The sequence below is a fragment of the Eschrichtius robustus genome, chromosome 4, assembly GCF_028021215.1.
Source record: "Eschrichtius robustus isolate mEscRob2 chromosome 4, mEscRob2.pri, whole genome shotgun sequence".
NCBI lineage: Eukaryota > Metazoa > Chordata > Mammalia > Artiodactyla > Eschrichtiidae > Eschrichtius > Eschrichtius robustus.
In genome coordinates, this window is record NC_090827.1 from 84,247,014 (window position 1) to 84,272,659 (window position 25,646).

General features: G+C 36.1%; 1 protein-coding gene across 1 annotated transcript in view; it reads left to right on the forward strand.

Moving 5' to 3' along the window:
• The window catches only part of KCTD8 (potassium channel tetramerization domain containing 8), a 254,163-nt gene extending 229,000 nt beyond the window's left edge, over positions 1–25,163 (forward strand). The window contains exon 2 of the mRNA XM_068542243.1: positions 24,703–25,163. Within this exon, the coding sequence (XP_068398344.1) occupies positions 24,703–25,163 (461 nt within the window). The remainder of the gene's footprint in view (positions 1–24,702) is intronic.
• The last annotated feature ends 483 nt before the right edge of the window (positions 25,164–25,646 follow it).

Here is a 25,646-nt window from a genome sequence, read left to right on the forward strand (position 1 = left end):
GTTATTTATTTAGCTAGAATTGCATAATCTCCTTGGTTTCTGTAGTGTAAGTTTTCTATCACCATCCAACTTGATATTTGTACTGCCCAGTCTGTCCAGGCTTTTTAATGTGCCTCTGCTCATACATTTATTTTTATTTTTTGCTTTTCATACATAATCATATGTTTTTATTTTACATAGGTGAAAGGAGGAAGGCCAACCCTTTTCCTAAAGTCTGTTAAATAAAATGTTTACTAGCTTAAAGAGTGAACTCAAAAAGATGAAAATCATATTTGAATCTATATTCCCTAGTTGGTATCTTGCCTTTGAACAGGAATTCTGAATCTCATATGCTTTTATTAAGTTCTCTGGCCCATCACATCTCTTTTCTCTGTTTCTCATTGCAATAGAAGCAAGCCATTTTAAAGCAAGCCCTGCTGTGTATGCATAATAAAAACCCTTTAGAAAAATCCCTTTTTAACAGATCATTAAATATTATTGTTTGTGAGGGGGTAAAAATCCAAGATTCCAGAACAAACACATTTTTATTCTTTTGTTTTAATTTTTCTATTAGGATGCTTAAACAGAAAGTGCATGCTGTTTCTAAAATAACAACCCCCCCGCAAAAAAATCCACATGAAAGGAAACTGAATACCTCTTAATAAACAGACAAATAAACGAACAACCAAATGAATAAAATCCTTCCCATATTGCCTAGAGATTTAGCTTGTGGATTAGAGGTGGACCTTCACCTAATTTGAAATTTTATATCTTGACATCAGCTATCAAGTCAGAGCTGACAAGCACGGTAGAAATAAACATATCCTCCCTAGTTTTATTTCTAATTTCTAATATGATGATGCAGGCTTTGCTTTCTTCAGTAGTTGCAGTATCTATAAGTGGGGGAGATTCCAGCTGAATTTTATGAGGATAAATGAGTGAAAGGGCAGGACAGTATATCAGTTAGAGTTGAGAGACACAAGGCTACAATAACTGCAGCCCGATTATTCCAATCCTAGACAAGATCTTTTCCTTTTCGGATGAAAAATGGGCATACATTGTATTTTTGGAGCATACCAAACTTCTTATTTAGGGTTACTTTACAGTTTTCAATATACTTTGTAATTCTATCTTGAGACCTGATATGATGATCCTACTTAAGGAATGCATCATTTTATGGAAGTAGTGTTAAGAGGTGGAGGTACAGATTCAAAATCCTGTGGCTCTCCTCCCAGGTAATTACTTCGCCTGCTAGCAGCTGCCAGGAAACATGGGGCAAATATGAGAGATGACACCGATCGGTATTGACTCAGTAAAACTGTTGTAAAAATAATTAGCAACAGTGCCTTTGGTTAAACACTGAATGCAATTACTGTATTACAATTATGGCAATGATTAGAAACTGTTTCCACAGAGAATATAAGTGAATAGTACAGGGATAATTGCTGGAGTAATTGAGAAATTTTCTTTCTAAGAAAGCTGAGTGAAACCTCTTCTTAAAGGCTGTGTTCGCCTTTTATACTCAAAGAGTAAAACTCTGTAATGGACACAGGATTTCTTAGCCTATCACCATTTCCTGGGGCTTCTTTCAATACTGGTCTCTTGAATTCTACCTGAACTTCTGATGTCACCAAATAGGTCAAGTGTGATCATCTCAGCCTGGTCTATGTACTTCTGATTCTCATCCCTGCTTACTCTGCCTGTGTTTATACTGCTAGCACCTCAGCAGCAAACCATTCCCCATGCTTGGAGCACCTAATAAAACTCCTCAGGCAAAGCAGTTTCATCCTTCAACATTATCTTACGCTTCCTGTAGAGAACAGTGTTTTTTGTGTTTCCGCTACAAAGTTTTTAATGTATTATGTTCAGTGTTGATGTAGCAGTTGACATAGGTGTCATGTGCTGGCAGATTTTTACCCTCTCCACAGAATTAAGGAAATACATGTTTGTTTAAGAACATTAACTCTACATGTTGACACACACATTTAGTGAGAAAACAATTTTGTATTGCAATAATATAGGACAGAGGAGAAGGATGTGTGAGGAGTTTTCAATTAGGATGGGAATCAGGTGGACAGAGTGGAAGTGGGTTACCAGTTAAAATAGGGAATAGAGTGAAACTCACTGAGAAGAATGATATTGATCAAATACATGAAAGAGATTGTGTAACATGATATACCATTTATAGCCTGCTTTACCATTTGCATTGCATTTAAAGATTTAATCAGTTATTTAGTTAGTTTCTTCCTTTTTAGGACTAGATCTTCAAGTTATTTCCTTTTTAAAAACTGTATTTATATACATCTGTTCATATTTTCTATTTTTAGTAAGTAAAACTTGGTAACATATATTTTAGAACATTAATTTAAAATTTATTGATATAAATTTACTAATAGTATATTTTATCACTTTATAGTCTCTCTAATTCTAATTATTCTCACTTTCTCATAATTAATGATGTCTTCTGTTTTCTCTTCATTAGATGTACCACAAGATTGTCTATTTTTTTTAACAGCCGTCTTTTCATTTTCTAAAGATTTTTGTTTCCTTTTTTGTTATTTTCTGTCTGTCTTCTATATTAAGCTCCTATTCATTTTGTGTTATTTTGCTATATTCCAGTCCCTTGAGTTGAATGCTCAGCTCATTTATTTTTATTCTTTTTAATTTTTGTATTAAATATATTTAAGGATACATTAATTTTTACTCTGAGTATCACTTTCTGTAAGTTCTACAGATTTTGGTATGTGGTAACCTCATTTTTCTACATTTTAAAATAAATTCGTTAGTCTTTTGTTGAGGTAACTTGCATGGCCCAGTGCCAACTGAAAAAATTAGGTTTCCTGTTCAGAAAGCAGAAAGAAAGAGCCACTGAAGTACTAAAATATAAAGCTTCTTCCTTTTATCTGTGGTCGCTCTCACAACTTGTTTTTTATTTGATATTAATGCTGTTCTAAGTAAAGAAAATGTAGTTTTAAATTACTAGCATGGATTTTACTGTTTATATTGTGCAATGCCAGTTTTAAATGCAAATATTAGAGCATTAAACTGGTATGCAGAATCACCAAAATTACACAACTGATATTTCATTGCCCATACATGTATATGCATATCTTTCTTACTAAAAGAGTAAAAAATAGTGCACAAAACTAACATTTTTATTCCGCTTCTTGATATGTACACATTCTGCCAACACAATACCTTTGCCTTACTAATGACTAAGAAACTGAAAGAAAAAAGAACTATGGATTCCCCTATCTTTCCCTTTCTTTCTATGCTATTATTTTTAGCATAATGATAAGTAAGAAAGGATATAATAGGATTCCTTGGTCATTCTTGTTGGTTAGACTGCCATTGCTTTCCCTCTGCATTCAAGTAAGTTCTGGTTGGAACAGAGAGCATGGCCTCTAGGGGCTGTCAGAACCGCATCCTCCCCTTTCCTGCTCCCTTACTCAGTGTTAATGTAAGATGTTTATACTTGCTTTGAGTCTCACTGAACTCTTACAATCATGAGGCATCCAAATGCTATATGCAAATAGAGTGGCAAGGAAACGGGCCACTCATGCTTGTCTCTGTTTACACATATGCTCCCTTGTTCTACTGGACTCCACTCACAAAAGTTTAAAGAGTAAATTATTTTTCTTAAATGAATATCCATCTTTATCACTAGATAAATTAAATGTCATTGTACATTCTATATATTTCTTCCATTCTCTAGCAAGATGTCTTCCATGTATTGGCTCTCAATAAATATTTATTAAATTTATTAAATCAACAAATGAATGAGCTGATTTTCGTTTTTGCTACAGTATAATCTTGACAAATTCTTTCAGTGAGGACTTACATTGAATAACTCCACAAATAACCCCTACATTTGAATGCTAAGATAACTGGGAATAGGTCTTGAAGGATAAACTATTTTTTCCTAAAACCTTCCAAGGTTTTGCCTCATGGTCTTCTAGAGATCACAGTGGTCAGTGAAGTTTTCAAGCTCAAATTTTTCCTTAATCTTTTGTCTGTAGGATGTTTTATTTTCCTCTTAACGTTTTTAGGATTCTCTCTCTACCCTTAGAATTCTGAAAATTCACTGTGATGCATTTAGGTTTTTTTTTTTTTTTAATTTACTTCGCTTAAAACTCAACAGCACTTTCAGTCTGAAAGGTATGCCTATTATAAGCTATGAACATTTTTCTTCTTTAATTTCTTTTATTATTATTGCCACTGTTTCACTCTAATCTTTCCTTTTAGGAACTCCTACTAGTCAGATATGGACATGCTGGATTGATTCTTATCTCATACTTCATCTACATATAATTTTGTTGCAAATTCTAAGAAATGTCCATGACATTTTATTTCAGATTATTAATTTGACTTTTAGCCATGTTCTTCTATGTGTTCATTTTATCACTTATTTTACTTTTTAAATAAAATATTTAGTTCTCAAGACATATTTTTATCAGTAGTCAACTCTTTAGATTCAATATCCTCTCCTTTCTCTCTTTACTTTCTGCTTTATAACAAAGTGAATCAGCTATACATATACATATATACGCATATCTCCTCCCTCTTTCGTCTCCCTCCCACCCTCCCTATCCCACCTCGCCAGGTGGTCACAAAGCACCGAGCTGATCTCCATGTGCTGTGCAGCTGCTTCTCACTAGCGATCTATTTTACATTTGGTAGTGTATATATGTCCATGCCACTCTCTCACTTCGTCCCAGCTTACCCTTCCCCCCCTCCTCAAGTCCATTCTCTATGTCTGCATCTTTATTCCTGTGCTGCCCCTAGGTTCTTCAGAACCATTTTTTTTTTTTTTTTTAGATTCCATATATATGTGTTACCATACGGTATTTGTTTTTCTCTTTCTGACTTACTTCACTCTGTATGATATGACACTGTCTAGGTCCATCCACCTCACTACAAATAACTCAATTTCCTTTCTTTTAATGGCTGAGTAATATTCCATTGTATATATGTGCCACATCTTCTTTATCCATTCATCTGTCGATGGACACTTAGGTTGCTTCCATGTCCTGACTATTGTAAACAGAGCTGCAATGAACATTGTGGTACATGTCTCTTTTTGAATTATGCTTTTCTCAGGGTATATGTCCGGTAATGTGATTGCTGGGTCGTATGGTAGTTCTATTTTTAGTTTTCTAAGGATCCTCCATAGTGGCTGTATCAATTTACATCGCACCAACAGTGCAAGAGGGTTCCCTTTTCTCCACACCCTCTCCAGCATTTATTGTTTGTAGATTTTTTGATGTTGGCCGTTCTGACTGGTGTGAGGTGATACCTCATTGTAGTTTTGATGTGCATTTCTCTAATGATTACTGATGTTGAGCATTCTTTCATGTGTTTGTTGGAAATCTGTATATGTTCCTTGGAGAAATGTCTATTTAGGTTTTCTGCCCATTTTTTGATTGGGTTGTTTGTTTTTTGGGTATTGAGCTGCATGAGCTGCTTGTTAATTTTGGAGATTAATCCTTTGTCAGTTGCTTCCTTTACAAATATTTTCTCACATTCTGAGGGTTATCTTTTGGTCTTGTTTAAGCTTTCCTTTGCTGGGCAAAAGCCTTTAAGTTTCATTAGGTCCCATTTGTTTATTTTTGTTTTTATTTCCATTTCTCTAGGAGATGGGTCAAAAAGGATCTTGCTGTGATTTATGTCAAAGAGTGTTCTGCCTATATTTTCCTCTTAAGTGTTTTATAGTGTCTGGCATTACATTTAGGTCTTTAATCCATTTTGAGTTTATTTTTATGTATGGTGTTAGGGAGTGTTCTAATTTCATTCTTTTACAGATAGCTGTCCAGTTTTCCCAGCACTACTTATTGAAGAGTCTGTCTTTCCTCCAATGTATATTCTTGCCTCCTTTAGCAAAAATAAGGTGACCATATGTACGTGGGTTTACCTGTGGGCTTTCTATCCTGTTCCATTGAGCTATATTTATGTTTTTGTGCCAGTACCATACTGTCTTGATTACTGTAGCTTTGTAGTATAGTCTGAAGTCAGGGAGTCTGCTTCATCCAGCTCCGTTTTTCTTTCTCAAGATTGCTTTGGCTATTCGGGGTCTTTTGTGTTTCCATACAAATTGTGAAATTTTTTGTTCTAGTTCTGTGAAAAATGCCATTGGTAGTTTGATAGGGACTGCACTGAACCTGTAGATTGCTTTGGGTAGTATAGTCATTTTTGCAATGTTGATTCTTCCAATCCAAGAACATGGTATATCTCTCCATCTGTATCATCTTTAATTTCTTTCATCAGTGTCTTATAGTTTTCTGCATACAGGTCTTTTGTCTCCTTAGGTAGGTTTATTCTTAGGTGTTTTATTCTTTTTGTTGCAATGGTGAATGGGAATGTTTCCTTAATTCTCTTTCAGATTTTTCATCATTAATGTATAGGAATGCAAGAGAGTTCTGTGCATTAATTTTGTATCCTGCTACCTTACCAAATTCATTGATTAGCTCTAGTAGTTTTCTGGTAGCATCTTTAGGATTGTCTATGTGTACTATCCTGTCATCTGCAAACAGTGACAGCTTTACTTCTTCTTTTCCGATTTGGATTCCTTTTATTTCTTTTTCTTCTCTGATTGCTGTGGCTAAAACTTCCAAAACTATGTTGAATAATAGTGGTGAGAGTGTGCAACCTTGTCTCGTTCCTGATCTTAGTGGAAATGGCTTCAGTTTTTCACCATTGAGGACAGTGTTGGCTGTGGGTTTGTCATATATTGCCTTTATTATGTTGAGGTAAGTTCCCTCTATGCCTACTTTCTGGAGGGTTTTCTTCATACATGGGTGTTGAATTTTGTCAAAAGCTTTTTCTGGATCTATTGAGTTGATCATATGGTTTTTCTCCTTCAATTTGTCAATATGGTGTATCACATTGACTAATTTGAGTATATTGAAGAATCCTTGCATTCCTGGGGTAAACCCCACTCGATCATGGTGTATGATCTTTTTAATGTGCTGCTGGATTCTGTTTGCTAGTATTTTGTTGAGGATTTTTGCATCTATGTTCATCAGTGATATTGGCCTGTAGTTTCCTTTCTTTGTGACATCTTTGTCTGGTTTTTGTATCAGGGTGATGGTGGCCTCGTAGAATGAGTTTGGGAGTGTTCCTCCCTCTGCTATGTTTTGGAAGAGTTTGAGAAGGATAGGTGTTAGCTCTTCTCTAAATGTTTGGTAGAATTCGCCTGTGAAGCCATCTGGTCCTGGGCTTTTGTTTGTTGGAAGATTTTTAATCACAGTTTCAATTTCAGTGCTTGTGATTGGTCTGTTTATATTTTCTATTTCTTCCTGGTTCAGTCTTGGAAGGTTGTGCTTTTCTAAGAATTTGTCCATTTCTTTCAGGTTGTCCATTTTATTGGCCTATGGTTGCTTGTAGTAATCTCTCACGATCCTTTGTATTTCTGCAGTGTCAGTTATTACTTCTTTTTCATTTCTAATTCTATTGATTTGAGTCTTCTCCCTTTTTTTCTTGATGAATCTGGCTAATGGTTTATCAATTTTGTTTATCTTCTCAAAGAACCAACTTTTAGTTTTATTGATCTTTGCTATTGTTTGCTTCATTTCTTTTTCATTTATTTCTGATCTGATCTTTAGGATTTCTTTCCTTCTGTTAACTTTGGGGTTTTTTTTGTTTTTCTTTCTCTAATTGCTTTAGGTGTAAGGTTAGGTTGTTTATTTGAGATGTTTCTTGTTTCTTGAGGTAGAATTGTATTGCTATAAATTCCCTCTTAGAACCGCTTTTGCTGCATCCCATAGGTTTTGGGTCATCGTTTTTTGATTGTCATTTGTTACTAGGTATATTTTGATTTCGTCTTTGATTTCTCTAGTGATCTCTTGGTTATTCAGTAGTGTATTGTTTAGCCTCCATGTATTTGTATTTTTTATAGATTTTTTTCCTGTAATTGATATCTAGTCTCATAGTGTTGTGGTCAGAAAAGATACTTGATATGATTTCAATTTTCTTAAATTTACCAAGGCTTGATTTATGGCCCAAGATATGATCTATCTTGGAGTATGTTCCATGAGCACTTGAGAAGAAAGTGTATTCTGTTGTTTTTGTATGGAATGTCCCATAAACATCAATTAAGTCCATCTTGTTTAATGTGCCATTTAAAGCTTGTGTTTCCTTATATATTTTCATTTTGGATCATCTGTCCATTGGTGAAAGCGGGGTGTTAAATTCCCCTGCTATGATTGTGTTACTGTCGATTTCCCTCTTTATGGCTGTTAGCATTTGCCTTATGTATTGAGGTGCTCTTATGTTGGGTGCATAAATATTTACAATTGTTATATCTTCTTTTTGGATTGATCCCTTGATCATTATGTAGTGCCCTTCTTTGTCTCTTGTAATAGTCTTTGTTTTAAAGTCTATTTTGTCTGATATGAGAATTGCTACTCCAGCTTTCTTTTAATTTCCATTTGCATGGAATATCTTTTTCCATCCCCTCACTTTCAGTCTGTATGTGTCCCTAGGTCTGAAGTGGGTCTCCTGTAGAGAGCATATATACGGGTCTTGTTTTTGTATCCATCCAGTCTATGTCTTTGGTTGGAGCATTTAGTCCATTTACATGTAAGGTAGTTATCAATATGGTTGTCTTTTTCTTCTCTGGTGTTTCCTGCCTAGAGAAGTTCCTTTAGCATTTGTTCTAAAGTTGGTGTGGTGGTGCTGAATTCTCTTAGCTTTTGCTTGTCTGTAAAGCTTTTAATTTCTCTGTTGAATCTGAATGAGATCCTTGTTGTGTAGAGTAATCTTGGTTGTAGGTTTTTCTCTTTCATCACTTTAAATATGTCCTGCCACCCCCTTCTGGCTCCCGGGAGGGGCAGTGTGGATAGTGACCTGTGTTCGCACACAGGCTTCTTGGTGGCGGCAGCAGCAGCCCTAGCGTCTCATGCCCGTCTCTGGGGTCCGCGCTGGTAGCCACGGCTCGCGCCCGTCTCTGGAGCTCCTTTAAACGGCGCTCTTAATCCCCTCTCCTCGCGCACCAGGAAACAAAGAGGCAAGAAAAAGTCTCTTGCCTCTTAGGCAGCTCCAGACTTTTTCCCGGACTCCCTCCCGGCTAGCTGTGGCGCACTAGCCCCTTCAGGCTGTGTTCACGCCGCCAACCCCAGTCCTCTCCCTGCGATCTGGCTGAAGCCCGAGCCTCAGCTCCCAGCCCCCGCCCGCCCTGGCGGGTGAGCAGACGAGCCTCTCGGGCTGGTGAGTGCTGGTCGGCGCCGAGCCTCTGTGCGGGAGTCTCTCTGCTTTGCCCTCCGCACCCCTGTGGCTGCGCTCTCCTCCGTGGCTCCGAAGCTTCCCCCCTCCACCACCCGCAGTCTCCACCCGCAAAGGGGCTTCCTAGTGTGTGGAAGGAAACCTTTCTTCCTTCACAGCTCCCTCCCACTGGTGCAGGTCCCGTCCCTATTCTTTTGTCTCTGTTTCTTTTTTCTTTTGCCCTACCCAGGTACGTGGGGAGTTTCTTGCCTTTTGCGAGGTCTGAGGTCTTCTGCCAGCGTTCAGTAGGTGTTCTGTAGGAGTTGCTCCACATGTAGATGTATTTCTGATGTATTTGTGGGGAGGAAGGCGATCTCCGCATCTTACTCCTCCGTCATCTTGAAGGTCTCCTGGTTTTCTTTTTATATTAATGTGTGAATGATTAGATTGCTAAGTATAGGTAGATGGCATGGGTTTAACCCAGATTTTCAGATTTCTTTGCTCAGCAGTATATTTCAGTGCCTGGGCTCTGCCTCACTGGAAACGGGGTGTAGTATGTCTTGACTGGATGACCTTAATTTAGAATACATTGATAGCTAAATGGTAGATAGATTGAGTCCATCCCAACTACACAGTACTGGGCTCTCACCTGCAGTCATATCAAGGAGAGATTTTTGTTTGCTTGTCTTTTGGCTGAGAGGATCACCTTTCTTCTTTGGAGCCCCGTCCAACCCCACCCACCCCCTCACTGATGGATAGCAGAGATCTGGAATTTCAAAGCCCCACTTCTTTATCTACAGAAGTAATTATCCTCAGAGAGGTAGTTGATTCTCTAGAGAGCTGTTGGTTGTTTGTCCAAAGTTTGGTTCCTCTGCTGCTTTCTGCTTAGTGAAGTGGACCAGTCCAGTCACATAAAAAAGACCCAGGTCTTCTGATAATTAACCCAAGATTTCTTTCATCTCTTTTGTTAGTTTAGTCTGGGCTTTGAGTTCTACTGAATCATTCTTTCCTTTTTATTTTTTCCTGTGAGTATGTCAAGCTAATGTTTTCTCCACTCATTTTTAGATTGATCCCATCTGCTTTTTGTCACCCAGAATTTTCCCACTGTCTATTCTGTTCATGACAGTTTTCATGTTTTCTAACACTCTCAAGGATTTAGTTCATTTGTTCTCTCTCTCTCCCTCTCTCCCCCACCCTCAAGATAGTAATTTAATAGGTTTGTAAGAGATTGAGAAAAAAAAAATGGGCTGCCATCTTGATTAAATATCCTCCATTTCCTTTTCTGTCCTTTCTAGATTATATTAAACTAGAGCAGGATATGTTCTGTAGTCATGATGCCATATTACCTGGTAATTTTCTATAAATACATGTTACTAATAAACGTGATGTGGATTTAATTCATTTTTCCTTATAATTACTTTGAGTTCTCTAGAATGCACTGCACTAAAAGTTAATATTTTTTAATAAAACTTTTATTACCAAAATTGAATTATAAAACAATATTTTTGTTATTAATAAAATAAATAATACTGAAGATTTCCATTATAAAGTTTTTTTTTCTAATTATATGCATGTTTTTGCTATTGTAAACAAAAATGATAGAAATTGATAGAATTAAACCAATAAAGACAAACAACCATTCTCATTTGCTCTTTGATCTACAAAATCAGAATCTTCTCAGTGTTCTATGTGACCTTTAGCCTTTGCAGTGTTGCTTGCAAAGTATTTCACTGTTTATTAAAGGCACATGGAGCAGCCAGTCATTCAAGCAAAGGAGCTGTGAGTCTTTAATCATTGATTTAACTTTTTTTTTTGGTACTTCTCTAATGCTGATATACAGTCATAGTTGTACTAAAATCAATTATAATGTAAATCATAATTTCTAATTAATTAGTGATCTTTCTATATAATTCTTATTATTGAGTAATTGTAGCTCTAGTTTAGCTCCTTGTTATGGAAATTTTTGCCCTAAAAGGAATGCATATATTTGAATTTTTCATTCAAATTGTACATAGTTTGTTTAAGTAAGTTTTATAAAGTGAACAAAGAGCGACCACCCCAGATCACTTTCACTGAACTACATAAAGTCAAAGCAGACTACTCATTTCTGTGAATCCTGTGTTCTCAGCACTTCATGAAGAGTTATTCAATATGCATCATACTGGGGGCATACTCTTTTAGTTATGCTGCCTATATTTAAAAAGCGCTATCCTCAAGCTTTTAATGAATAATCATTAATATATCTTGTAATTAAACATGGTTTTCCTAATGTATTCCCAGTGCAAATTCTCCCTTTACATAACCATATTGATTGATCTACATAGAAAGCGCTACCAGTACATCTTTTTATCTTGTAATAGTTTCACAAGCACCACCTCACAATCTTTTCGTCTGTAAGGCTTTAATGTCAGAAAGGAAGATTGATGTTACTGCTGTTATTGAAATATTAGGTTTAGACTAAAGTGCACTATGAAGTGACATGAAAAGTTCAAGGCATCCCAACCCTGGCAGAACCTACTCATTATTTAATTAGGCTCCAAAAGCTCTTAGCAAACACATCTGGCCTTTGTCAGAACCTTTCCTGATCAAGAGACACACATCATTGAAAGGTTCAGTCTTAAAGGTGCCTTATTATACAAATCTAATTCTGATATTTTGGAATATATTATAGAATTTGGCAAGTCATGAGTCCTGAGATAATTCCCTCATCTTCTCTGTTTCTTTTCTGCTATAATTCTACATCTTCTTATCTCTTTCTTAATTATTTTCACTCTGGAAATTTTAAAGTGGAATTCACATTTAAATATATAATTTTCATTTAAACCGTACTTGTTTCTTGATCTGTGCCTATGCAGTTAATGTAAAAGAGCCTTTTTTATAGGTCTAAATTTACAAAAATATGTGTTTCAGAAGATATATCAGCATAAGCATTTGTTTCAGAATGGGAAAATCTTACATTTGTTACAGATTTCCTGGTTAAAGTGTTTTGGTCCCAGTAATAATCTCAAGGAACTGAGTTAGAAAGCACAATCTGCATTTTTATACATTTGGACTTTTAATTTTTTTTAAATAGACATGTTATAGCATAATTGAATATTACAAATGATCTACAGAAATTATCATAGTCAAGTAGAGTTAGACACTTTTATCCCAAAATTTTCACAGATGTGCATCTGAGTTTAATCTTTTCAGGGCTTGAAATTCGTGACTAGTTGTAGATCTAGTTTAGGATTTCATGGCTTTGACAATGTTTTCAGGGTTTTTGAGGCAATGCATCTCAGAGCCTAACTCAGCATAAGCTCTGAAGTCAGACATCTGCCTCTGACTCCTGTTTCTGCCACTTCCAAATGTGACCCATCAGGTAATATAACCTCCCTATGCCTCGCTTTCCTCATGTGTAAAATAGTCATAATAGGTGCTTCCTTTATAAAGTTATTGTGAGTTGTAGATACAATGCTAGTATATTGCACTTAGCATGGTGCCTGGTCCATAGTAAGCGTTCAGTAAATGTTCAGTATCAGTACAACCTTTGACTCACTTGGTAAAATATGAACTAAGTATAAAACTGTCCTGCTTGTATTATTATGTTTGCTTCAGCTCATCTCCTTTACTAGTGACACACACAAAAACATGACACACGGTGATGTGTTGCTAGGGGATGGTGCAAAACAGTTACTTTACTCCAAAACATCATGATTTTTTAATTTAAGCACATTTACATAATAAAGTAATATCAACTTTGTGTGTGTGTGTATCTTTGTGTTTACTTTGCACCCCAGTCTCCTTCTTGAAACAGACCTTTTTCCCCCAGGACTAAGGAATGGATGAGGAGCTAGGTCTGGAACAATAGCAGTGCCTTTCCCACCCTGGTCACAGGTTTTAACACAGGGATGGGGGCCCATGGTCCTGTTAGTAGAATAAAAGTAAATCCTTGACAGGCTTTCAATTGTATGTTTTATTTTTGAAATGATTTGTTCATAAATACACACTGATTATATATTTATTTCTGCCTAACTCATTCTAAATTTCCCCAACTTTTCTGACCAGTAACATAAAATATTTAAGTTTATGCATTAAGCATTAAGCATCAGAGTTTTCCAATGACGAATACAACCATGTCACTCAACTTGCTTCAAGAAGAGAGATTTCAGTTATATTTCAAGGCTATTTGCATCTAATAAAATATCTAAACAGGTTTATAAAAAGGATTTTTCTGGTGAGATTAATATTTTATTCTGTCTTAAAATACTTGTCCAACAGGTGGAACTGGCTAGAGGGATCACTGAGTCAGACACCCCCAACACTGTTAAGGCTTCTTTTCCTCTCTTATTCTCTTCTACTCTAGTTGGGGGCTGGGCACTTAGTCATCTGAAGTCACATCCAAGAGCATTTCACCAGACATGTAAAGGTCTTCTCTTTCTTTCCCCCCATCAACAGTTTAAAATATCCCAGAGATTTCCTGTTATTGAACTACCCAGGTTGCTTGCCTCCTACCTGTCGTCTTTGCCTTAGAGTATGGGGCTGGGTGGGTAAGGTATTATGGTTGTCCCAGTCTAGGTTATAAATATACTCCTTGGGCTCGGAGTCTATTACATAAGATGGTTAGGGGTGCCACATATATTTTCAGACACACATACACACGTACACACACAGGCAATAAAGAATTTACTAAGTATGATATGAAACAGAGATCAACCTGTCATTTGCATAGGTGAAGAATTGAAGACAAAAATACACATGGTGTTTAGGATAATACTAATTATCTCTAATTTGGCTTGAATAGGTTGGTAATAGAAAATGAGTTTTGGAGTTTAAACTGGGACCATGTCATGGGAAGTCTTGTTTATGTGGTAAGAAATTTGGATTTGTTTTGAAAGCCATTGTCATTTTCAGAGAACAGATACTATAAGAAGAGGTATGTTTCGGTGATATGTATCTAGGTTCTCAGTGTGGATAATAGGAGGTAGATATTAGAGATGAAAAAAATCTCTAGAATGTCATTTCAGTAGATTCAGTAAGAGGTTAAAAGGTCATTATAAAATATTAATGAGGATCATAATTGTGAGGGTGACAACTGAAATGACTGAGATGCTATCAAAGTGCACTCAGTAGGGTAAGGTAAGTGTTCATCTGAGGAAGGGATCAATAGAGGGGTAGGAACAGGAATAATGAAGATGACTAAGATTTCAAACCTGTGAGATTCAGAAGATTGTGGTGCTTTATAAAAAAGAAAAATAGAAAACGTTAGAGGAGGAACTGGTTTATAGGGGAAAGAATAGTGAGGTCATTCGTCATTTTGTGGCATATGGTGCTTGAAGTTTAGATGTCCAGAAAGCGGTAAAATCTGGTGCTAGAACGTCAAAGAATGGGCAGGTGCTAGAGATGTGTATGGAATCAGTTATAGACGAGAGACAGTTTGTGATATATGTATATATATAATGTGTGTATGTAGAGTGGGGAAGGTGAGTGTGAGTGTGTGTGTGTGTGTGTGTGTGTAGGAAGAGAAGAGTGTATTGTGGGAACAGATGTGACATCGTTAGGGAATTATAAAATTCATTATGCAAATAATAGTTGATTTACATAATTGGGGAAAACTTAGACTAGACATGATAACTGTTTTCCAAAATCTTAAGGGTTATTATTTGGAAAAGATACAGTATGACATTTTGGCAGAGATTGCAAGAGATTGTATTTTAATTGAGAAACTAAGATCCTATAATTCAGATCCAATATCATCCAGTTATTAAGGATAATACCATGTTCACTTATATAAATGCCATAACTCAGCATCGACCAAGGGCCAGACATCAGACTAAATAGACTTGTGTTAGTTTCCAATGGCTGTTGTAACAAATTACCATAAATTTGGTGGCTTAAAACAACAGAAATTTATTGTCTCATAGTTCCAGAAGGGTGAAGTGCAAAATCATTTTCACCAGGCTGAAATCAAGGTGACAGCAGTGCCACACTGCCTCCAGAGGTTCCAGGGGAAAATTGCCCCTTCCAGCTTCTGGTGGTTGCCAGCATTCCTTGATTTGTAGCCAAATCACTCCAATCTCTGACTCTGCGACCACATTGCATCCTCTTCCTGTATGTGTATGAAATCTCCCTCTAACTCCTTCTTGCAAGGATACCTGTAATTAATTTAGAGTCCAACCGGAAAATCCAGAATAATTTCACCAACCCCAAGTCCTTCATCACAACTGCTAAGACTTTGTCATATGAGGTGACATTTACAGGTTCCAAGGATTAGGACGGGATGTCTTTTCTGGGGCCACTTTTCAGCCTACTGTTAGGCTCTTCCTCATACATATCCTTCCTTAAAGCAGTTCTAGGAGGGAGGTACCATAGTTTTAATCCTTCTTAAGCAAAATAGGAAAATGAATCTCAAAGGTACATTTTGGCACATAGCTAGTAGGTGTCAGAACTTTACTTCAAACACAGTCTTGCTATTTTCAAAGGCTGTTTTTCGTTGTCGCACAACATGAAATTAAACCCTGCTGTAAGCATTTATGTTTCCTTTTTCCATTCACTGTATAGCTGCTTCTATAACAGGTACACTTTTATACATCTCAAAGGGAAAAGAGGTGGCACTCACATTATACAGTATGGCAGCTATAAGAAGTGGCATCTTGCTGGCCATTGTTGGAAGTACTTGAAATCGTTTATTGGTAGGAAGGCACTCAGATTCTGAAGAGATCTGACAAACAAAAATCCCCTTAGCTATGACTTTCTGTCGGCAATCACTGCTGCTCCTGGGACCCAAGAGTATTAGCCTGGTTTTGTTTGTTTGTTTCCTTTCGTTTTGTTTTGTTTTGTTTTGCCTCCTCACAAACTCTGCTTCCTCTGTTGTCATCAGGTTTTTTCTTTTAGTAGTTTATAACAGGCAAGGATAATTTACAACCAGCATGGGTTTTTGTTCATTTCAATTTGTTATACACAGCACGCCCTAAGTGCACCCCAACCTATAGTTACAGGGCTCCTTTTTATCCTCCCACAGCCATCAGATGTGCTGTGGATACAACCTCTCAATCCTTGCCAAGCACCATGTAGGTATTAAGATCCACAATTTACAGATATGGAACAAGCATGAGTGGGCTTGTGTTCACAAATTTGAAAGCCAGGTAAATTATCCCTCTTATACAGTATGCGCCTGTGATAAAGGAGGTCGTTAAAAGATAGCTACTTCGGCACATAGGGAAAAAGTCAGACATCCATCAATAATAAGGTGTGGTGAATTCAAATGTGGGAACCTGGGAATGAGCAGATCTTAATTTCAAGATTCAAAAGAAGCCAGGGCATCTTTCTGGAGTTCTTGTTTATTATTTTTATTTTTTAATACAAAATGGGTACGTGTGCCACAGAATCTTAGCTCCCATGAGTGAATATGAAGACCAGTTTTAAACGTAGACTTCTTGCAAGGTGTTGGTAAACATTTTGCATGTGACAGGGATCCTGAATGGACAAGTGAACACTTAATACCTTTTCTCCTAGGCATATTTATGTGCAAGCATCAGGTACAATCACATAAGTGATGTAGAATTCTCTGCACAACAAAGAAAAATGTCTTTCCTTATTATATGTGGTTCCCCAAAACTTTTCACTTCTCTTTTGTAACCTGAAGGAGATAACATAGGGACTTTCTCAAAAGAATACTTTCACTTACTAGAGAGACTGTGAGGTCCTTCTTATAGATCACTGCAGAAAGTTCATATCTTCACCCTTATTTTTTGTTTGTTTTTGTTACACCCTATGAGCTTAGTTATACTTGGGTTTATCTTTTTTAGTTAAAACAAAACAAAACAAAACTTCTTTGGGGATAAAAAATTCCCTATGTGCTTAGACATTCTTTTGTAGATTATACTAATTTCACTTAATTCAGTTCAATAGTTACTGAATAATTACAAGGCTTGTCATGGGGGTGGAGCTCCAGGAAATACAAAGATAAAAAAAAAATCTCTCTTCCATAATGACTAACATAGATTGTATGAGTGTTTGTGTGTGTGTCTTGTGGGGCAGAACTCAGGGATGCAAGTTAAAATTAGTATAGAAATAACTATTATTTGAGACAAGACAAGCTCAATACTTGGTAGACTCAAACAAAGTGCAGTGGGTCATTAGACAGCAAGAAATAACAAGAAATCACATCCAAATGTGAGAATGGAAGGTCTGATGCTGAAAGCACCATTTGGAACAGACTTTGAAAGTGTTACTTTCCTTTGGAGCAAGGAAGGTATACAATCCAGAAGGAGGGAAATAAGCATGGATAAAGCAAGGCATTTACCAGGAACAATAGGTGTATTTTGGCTGTTATATGGGGAGCATTACAAGATAGGCTGCAATAATCATTTGGGTCACACTGAGGACAGTTTTCTGTGCCAAAATGTGGCACAGAGTTTTCATTCTGTGTGCAAAGGAACTATTTAGAAGGTTTTTGTACATAGAATTAGACTTTCGGAATATTTATTTAGCAATGATGTAGGGAATAGTTTGAAATCGAACTAAAATGGAGTCAGAAAACTGGTTAAGGGACAGTAGGAAATAATGAGAAACCAGTTATAAGTGGTGAAAATGGGAATAGAAATGAAGAGGTAGATTCAAGTGCCAGTGTAAGAGCAGAATTAACAAGACTTGGAAAATAATTGGAAATAAAAGATTAATCCATTGGGTAATCAAAGGTAACTTGGGTATACCAGGTGACTGGTACATAGTAGCTGCTCAACAAATGTTTATCAAATTGAAATGGAGTTTTTCCCTTCTTGACTCAACTGCTTAATACTTAGAGGCATGTGGTGCTAATATTTAAGACAGATTTGGTTCATTCTGTTCAAGTACTACATAACCATTCACACACCATTGAGTTTAGTACTATTAAAGGGTAATTTCCCTTCTGGGAATTATGCCTGTGGAAGACACATTTTACATATTCAGTCTTTTTTATCATCACTAGGTAGGTAAAGAGATTAAAATAAAAGGTTTTTTCAAGTGTGCAGTTATCCACATAGACCTTATTTGGAAATCCCTGTGTATTCTGAGAAAAAAATACGGAAGTACTATTACTGAATGTGTCTACACCCAGCACTACCCAGTAGTCTCGTGCCTTTTTTAAAGATAAAAATATTAATGATTAATTTCTGCACGACACTATTCACCCAAATGACTTAGAAAAGCTATCATTTCCTCCTTTTTCTATCAGTGTAATAAAACCCAATGTAATTAATTGAAAACCCCATTTTGCCCAGTTTTACAAGTTTTGGCCCATTGTAATGCCTTCAATGTAGTATATTTTGTTTAATGTAATGTTTTTACTATTACTTTTAATTCACACATTTTAATAACTCAAAAGAGAGCGTTTGTGTTTTATTTTCTCAAAGTTCCTTTTTGGACATGAGAATTTAATACTTAATAGGCTCTCAAATCACTTACAGAAAACTTTACAGCAAAATTGCTTTGACATCTATTATCTCCTTTCTTATTATGACTATATGACTAGGAATTACTATTCTTATTTCATTTTTAATAGACTAAAAAACTGAGGCTTAGAGAAGTAAGTGACTTGCCTGCAGTTCATATGTTCATAGGTACTATGTGTGGAGCCAAAATTAGAATGGAAATATTTGGATTCCTCAGTCAGTACTGTCAATATTCAGATAAACAGCTATGCCATACTATAGCCAAATAGCACTGGATGTTTATTCTGTATAATAATAATAATGAACACTGTGAGAATTTACACATGCCGGGCACATCCTGAGTACTTCACATGTGCTAGCTCATTGAATCCTTGCTGCAACTCCGTGAAGTTTAAACATGAGAAAACAGAGGCCCAAAGAAAGTAAGTAACCTGGCCAAGAAAGCACACCTAGTAAGTCCTTGAACTAGGATGTGAGCTCAGCCAATCTGCACTGTGTTGCCTTAAGCATCATTCTCATTGCTGGCGTTTCAGTGACAAGGATAGATTTAATGAAACAAATGTAAGTTGATAATGTCTTCTAGAACTACCCTTCCTATCAATGAACGTGGAAGAAAGTTATTCTTGAACCCTGTAATTCTGTGAAGTACTTAAGTAGAAATCGAATTTGTTTCTCCATTCTAAGAGGTAATTTCTATTAACGGGGACTCTTTCATGTTTTATATTTAATATTTGATTAGAATTTTACTACATGGAAAAGTCTTTCCTATTCATTATATAATTTAGAATTATAGACCTTTATAACATAAATGAATCTAGGGGCCAAGCCAAAAATTTTAACCAGCAAGACCAAATATTAGATAGGTGATGTGACCAGCACAAAGTACTTGCCTAGAGAGGCTGAGACAAGCTCAGACTCAGATCTTCCAAGGCTTTTCCCACAGTGAAGAAAGGTGCAAGCATAATAAAGGAACAGAATGTATGTTACGTGTGTGTGCATGTGTGTACTGACTGTTCTTTTAAAAATTAGTTGTGGAACAGCGTGACCTAGGTAGCTGGCTTGCAGGTCTCCTAGGTAAGGCTATAAATCCCCCTGAAAGACAATCAACTCCTGGATGAAAATCCTAGTCTATTTAATGGCACATAGCCAAATGAAAAGTGGAAGATTTAATTTTCCAAATGCTTTTTGGAAAGTTTCTAGCTGCACATATATATTGGACTTTTAAATAACTAATTCCTTTTTAAAGTTAAATCTTAAATAGGTGTGAGATTTGCTTGTTCACTGATTTGTTGCCTATTCTAATAATTATTCATTAGTCTCTTTATGTGATGGAAGGAAGCCCAGCTGATTAAGCCACCAAATCATACTTCATTTTCTTTTCTTATGCTGTCTGATTGGTATTGCAACTCAGAGGGCAAAATGCTTTTAGGAACATCACTTAGATATATATTTGATTATATTATTATCAGAAGAAACACAGAGAAGTTTCTGAAAATCATGCTGTTCCCATATATACAGGACTTAGTGCTATTTAAATTTTTATTCATGTTGTGCTTAAGGCATTTCAAGTGGCTTTGGATCATTGAATGGAATGACGTAAAGTTTTAAACTATCCCTGGAAGCCTACAATTAGCAGGCATCCACAGAAAACTAAGCAACTACATTAAATTATTATTTCCTCTTAATTCATTTATTTTTCTTACATTTCATGTCATAAAAAACACATAAATCATTTTATTGTTATATCTTAGTCCCAATTTCAATCCACTGTTATCAGTAATGATTTAAAGTATGCTTAATCAAATGGCAATTATAATATATAGTATGTTATGCATCATCAAAACTTCTGACATAAATCAAAAGGAGACTATTACTCTTAATGATTTATACAAAGAACTATCATAGTATTCTATACATTCAAAAGTGGGTTCTTCAAAAAATTAAAAATAGAACTAACATATGATCCAGCAATTCCACTCCTAGATATTTACCCAAAGAAAATGAAAATACTAACTCGAAAAGATACATGCACCTGCATATTCATTGCAGCATTATTTGCAATAGCCAAGATGGGGAAGGAACCTAAGTGCCAATCAATAGATGAATGGCTAAAGAAGATGTAGTATATATATATATATATATATATATATATATATATATATATATATATGAGGGAAATAGGTGAGGGAGATTAAGAGGTACAAACTTCCAGTTGCAAAATAAATGACTCACAGGTATGAAATGTACAATGTGGGGAATATAGTCAATAACTGTAATATCTTTGTATGGTGACATAAATAGACTTATTGTGGTGACTACTTTGGAATGTATAGAAATATTAAATCACTATGTTGTGTAACAGGAACTAACATAGCTCTGTAGATCAATTACACTTCAAAAACAAACCAAAAATTGTGGACAAAATTAAGTTATGCATTTTCTCTTAAATAAACATCTGAACCTATTTGGTCTCTTGATTAGGAGTCCACCTTGCCAAAGATAACTTAAGAAGTAGGAGGGATGAGAAATAAAAGTGTATATTTATTAATTCTTGTTAATATCTGTACCTATTCCCAAGTTCTTTTTTGGAAAAAAAAAAGGTGCTTTTAAGACCATAGAAAATTCGGCTTCCCACCTCCACTTTTTTTCATAGAGTTTAAAGTCTATAGTGGAAGATATTCTACAGTGCAGCATGCATTTTAAACACTTTATGTTATAAAATACCATAAAATAGCCTGTGAACTTCACTGGAGCACCCACTATGTGCTTCCTTTAGATCCCAGCACAGTGCCTGGAACGTAGTGGTGCTCAATAAAATTCTGTTGGCTAAACTGATCAATGCCTTCTTCAAAGAAGTCTTCCTTGAGTTTCCATCTTATACTACAAACAAGAGCAATCCATTTCCATCATAAATATGTTGCATCCTACTGTATTGTGGAGTCTGAATTTGTTTGTGTGTACTTTGGGGAGGGGATGGGGAAGAGTCTTATTTCCATGAATAAATCATAATGCCATTAGGCATAATAACTCTATATAATTTATTTAGTTAACACATGGACTTTATATAGCTCTGTATATAAACAGCTAGCCTATCCCATTAAACAGTTTTTCCCCAGTGAATAAAAACAGAATGAACCATTTGCTTTGGAGGTACCTAGTATCCTCTTTCTGTACTGTGTTCCTCTCTGATGTTATTACTTTTCTGCCTGGGTATCTTTATCTAATGCTCTATTCCCCTGCCTATTAACAGGAAACAATTTCTCATCAATCATTTATCCTTAAACATAAATTGGTTTTCCCAGGTATTTGCAGTTTAATCCTTTAGTCATTATTGGGAATGAAAATCTTAGATTCCTCTATGGAGATTTCTGGTTAAAGAAATGCAGAAGATTGACAGAAAGGGTAAAAACCATTTATTTATATCCTACATTTTACTAGGCCGGTGGGCATCATGCCAGCTTGGGATCACATTCTGCCATTAAGATAATTAGATAAGCAGATGCTATACCTCCTTCACCACTCTGACCTCCATATAAATACATACATACAAACCCTTCAGCAAACTTAAAATCTCCAGAGATGGGACTGAACATCTGTACATTTTTTTAAAAATTACAATGATATACTCTCAATGTTGAGAATTACTGTACTAGACCCTTTTGTATGGTATTTTATTTAATCTCAAGATAACCCTATGAGGGAAGTACTACTACTACCACTTTATAGATAAGGAAATTGAGACTTAGAGAAGCTAAGTATCTTGCTCAAGGCCACAAGACTATTTGCCAGAGAGCTGGAATTTGATTCCATTTCAGTAGGACTTCAGACTCACTCCCTTTTCAGTATTATTGCCACTAAAACCTGGCACCACTAAAAAAAAAACTGATCCTACAAGTAACACCCTTCTAGTCAATGGATGGTTAATGACCGTTATGGGTCTATCAGTCAAGGTCCCAGAAGAAAGAGAAGGCATATCCAATTGAGTAATTTGAGCACAGTTGAATATTGTCAGTTTATAACAGTGTAGGCAATACCTTCATGCCAGTTACAGTGGAAATGGTTGATACCTGTAGGCCTGAAGATGTGAGCCTAGTTTAATGGAATCCAGAAAGAGAGGTGGCAGAGGGAAGGGGGGAAGGTGAGAGAAGTGGAGGGAGCTGCCAGACAGGGCTGTGCCTTTTGGTCCAAAGATGAAACCACATCACAGAAATCCTGGGGGTGAGGTCAGGTAGTGCATGATCTTGCCAATCTTTATCACTGGCTGAATCCAACTGAAAACCACAAGGCAGGGGAGCCTAAGGACATGGTTTGTGCCCATAGCAGCCACTAAAGACAGTGGAGGGTACGGAATGGATGTGGGTAAGTCAGCAAGGAGTATTAGGAAGTGTATCTTCTCCACCCCCATCCCTCAGATTCACCCCCTTTCTCTTACCATAAATGAAAATGGCAGAGACTTAAAGGAAACAACTGTTTGTGTCTGTTTTCTTTAATCCATGGTTGCAAATGCTTCTGATATGTATTAGTGCACTTTCTTACTAAGCTTTCATAAGCATCTGCATTTGTTCTGCTTTTACTGTATTGTGGACAAAGGAAGTATGAAATATTGGTTAAGACTGTCTCTCAAATAGGTACATATTCTTTAAAGTTTTTTGGATTTTTTGTATGTTTTTGGTTAGGTTAATTCAGATATAGTTTACATACAGAAAAACCCATCCATTTTAGCTCTGCAATTCTGTGTTTTCACAAATGTATACAGTCCTGTATTTAACTCTACAGTCAAGATACAGAATATTTTCATCACTCCAAAAGGTTCTAAAGCTTTTAAAAATCTTTAATCCCACTCAACTAAATGTCTGGTATCAATGATTTTTCTTCTGATTTTAAATAGGAAAATTGGTGATAACATCCAACAGTGGATAAGTGCTATTATGAAAAGTGTTTTTGTTGGTTTTTTCCCCACCTTCTGACTAATATAAACTATTCATATTGGTTATTAACTCAATTCATATATATTAGATTGAGGAAAGGCTCATAATCTTGACTGCATGTTGAAATCACCTGAATTTATTAAATGACCTGATGGTCAGGTAGCATCTCATTAAAGCAGGATGTCTGGGGTTAAGACCAAGGCATCAATAATCTAAGCTTTCCAAGTAATTCCATATGTGGCTAAAGTTGAAACCTCTGAATTAGATCAGTTGTTCTCAATTCTGGCTGCACAGCAGAATCCCCTAGGAAATTGCTTAAAATACTGATACTTTTCCCTTCAATTCTGATTTATATAACTTGTCCATAAAAGTTGACTACAAGAAAAAAATAAGATTTGGGTAACTTATATTTCTGAATGGTTGGGCTCCAGTTAAATCAAGGTTTTATTATAGTTCTGGGTATGTGGTGGTATTCAATAAATGTTAGATGGAGGTCCTAATCCCACAGCAGAGTCAAAGAGAATAATACATGCTCCCTCTTGGAAATAAACTGTTTGTGTATTTGAAATAAGTATCTTGGCAAACTATCACTTTCTGAAAATTGTCCTCCTAGGTAATTTACCTCAAATGGTAAGCCTTGAAATTTAAGAGAATAATATATTTCAACCCTATTTTTCAGCATAATATTAAGCACATATATATCTTACATCACTTTCATAATTCTCTCCAAGGAAATAGACAGGAAGCAAGATTAAGAGATGGAGGATAAGATTTAAACCAGCCTCTCTCTTGGAAGCACAAATGATGCTATTGCACTTCTGGGCCTGGAGAATGCTGCTACTTTGTGAAATAGAGCAATGGTACTTTCTGCCTTTATAATGGTGAAATACATATGCAAAGGACAACTAATGCCATTCGCTAAAGCAGGAATGAACTGTCTAATCTATAAATGCTTATCAAGCAAACCTCCCGAATTTTATTGTTATAAATAATTAATCACCATGTTGCATGTTTCAATAAACATTAACAACACCAGGTGTTGTATTTAATCCTTCAAATATAAACTAGTGCAACAAACGGCATTTTTCTTAAATGTTCTTGGTTTAACATAAAAAATATAAAGCTTGTTTAATTCGACCTTCCCACTTCTTACTCAGTTTTTCTACTCCTTTTTTCCTTTTTAGGACCATCTCAGAAAATAGTGTCACCTAAACAAGAGCATGAAGATAGGAAACATGACAAAGTCACAGATAAAGGAAGTGAGAGTGGGACTTCCTGTAATGAGCTCTCCACTTCCAGTTGTGACAGCCACTCAGAGGCAAGCACTCCCCAGGACAACCCACCCAGTGCCCAGCAGGCGACAGCTCACCAACCTAACACCTTAACCTTGGATCGTCCTTCCAAAAAAGCACCTGTGCAATGGATGGCCCCACCAGACAAACGCAGAAACAGTGAACTCTTTCAGACACTCATCAGCAAATCCCGGGAAACCAATCTTTCCAAAAAGAAAGTCTGTGAGAAGCTAAGTGTGGAAGAAGAAATGAAAAAGTGTATTCAGGATTTTAAAAAAATCCACATTCCAGATTATTTTCCAGAGCGCAAACGCCAGTGGCAGTCTGAACTGTTACAGAAGTATGGGTTATAGTAATTATCACATTCCTGCAGTATTTCAATGACGTTCAGTGTTTACTACGGTGTCACCACCTGACTGTGTACTAACAATGGTCAGTGTGATTCTTGCTGCTCTTCCTTTTTGTGAACAGTGGATGTGGGACAGTATTTTCTTTCATTCTTTTTGTTGTTGTTGTTGTTGTTTTTAGAAATATGATTTTTAAAAAAGAAGACTAATAAATGTTGAATCAAATGGTGTTCCTGATTCAAACCATTTTGCAAGAATGAAAGGAAAACGTGCATGACCAAGAAGCTTAGGATCTTGATTTTTGAACTGTGGTCATGTTTGTCATTTTGTAACTCACCAAAAACAAATCATCATATCACTCCAAATAAAGTGACAATATGGATGAAGCCACATCAAGTAAAATGTTAGATCATGGTTTTGGGACCCAAATCCAAAACTGTTTAAATGTTAATGCAATAAAACAAGTATTACTTTTGCATGAGCACAGTG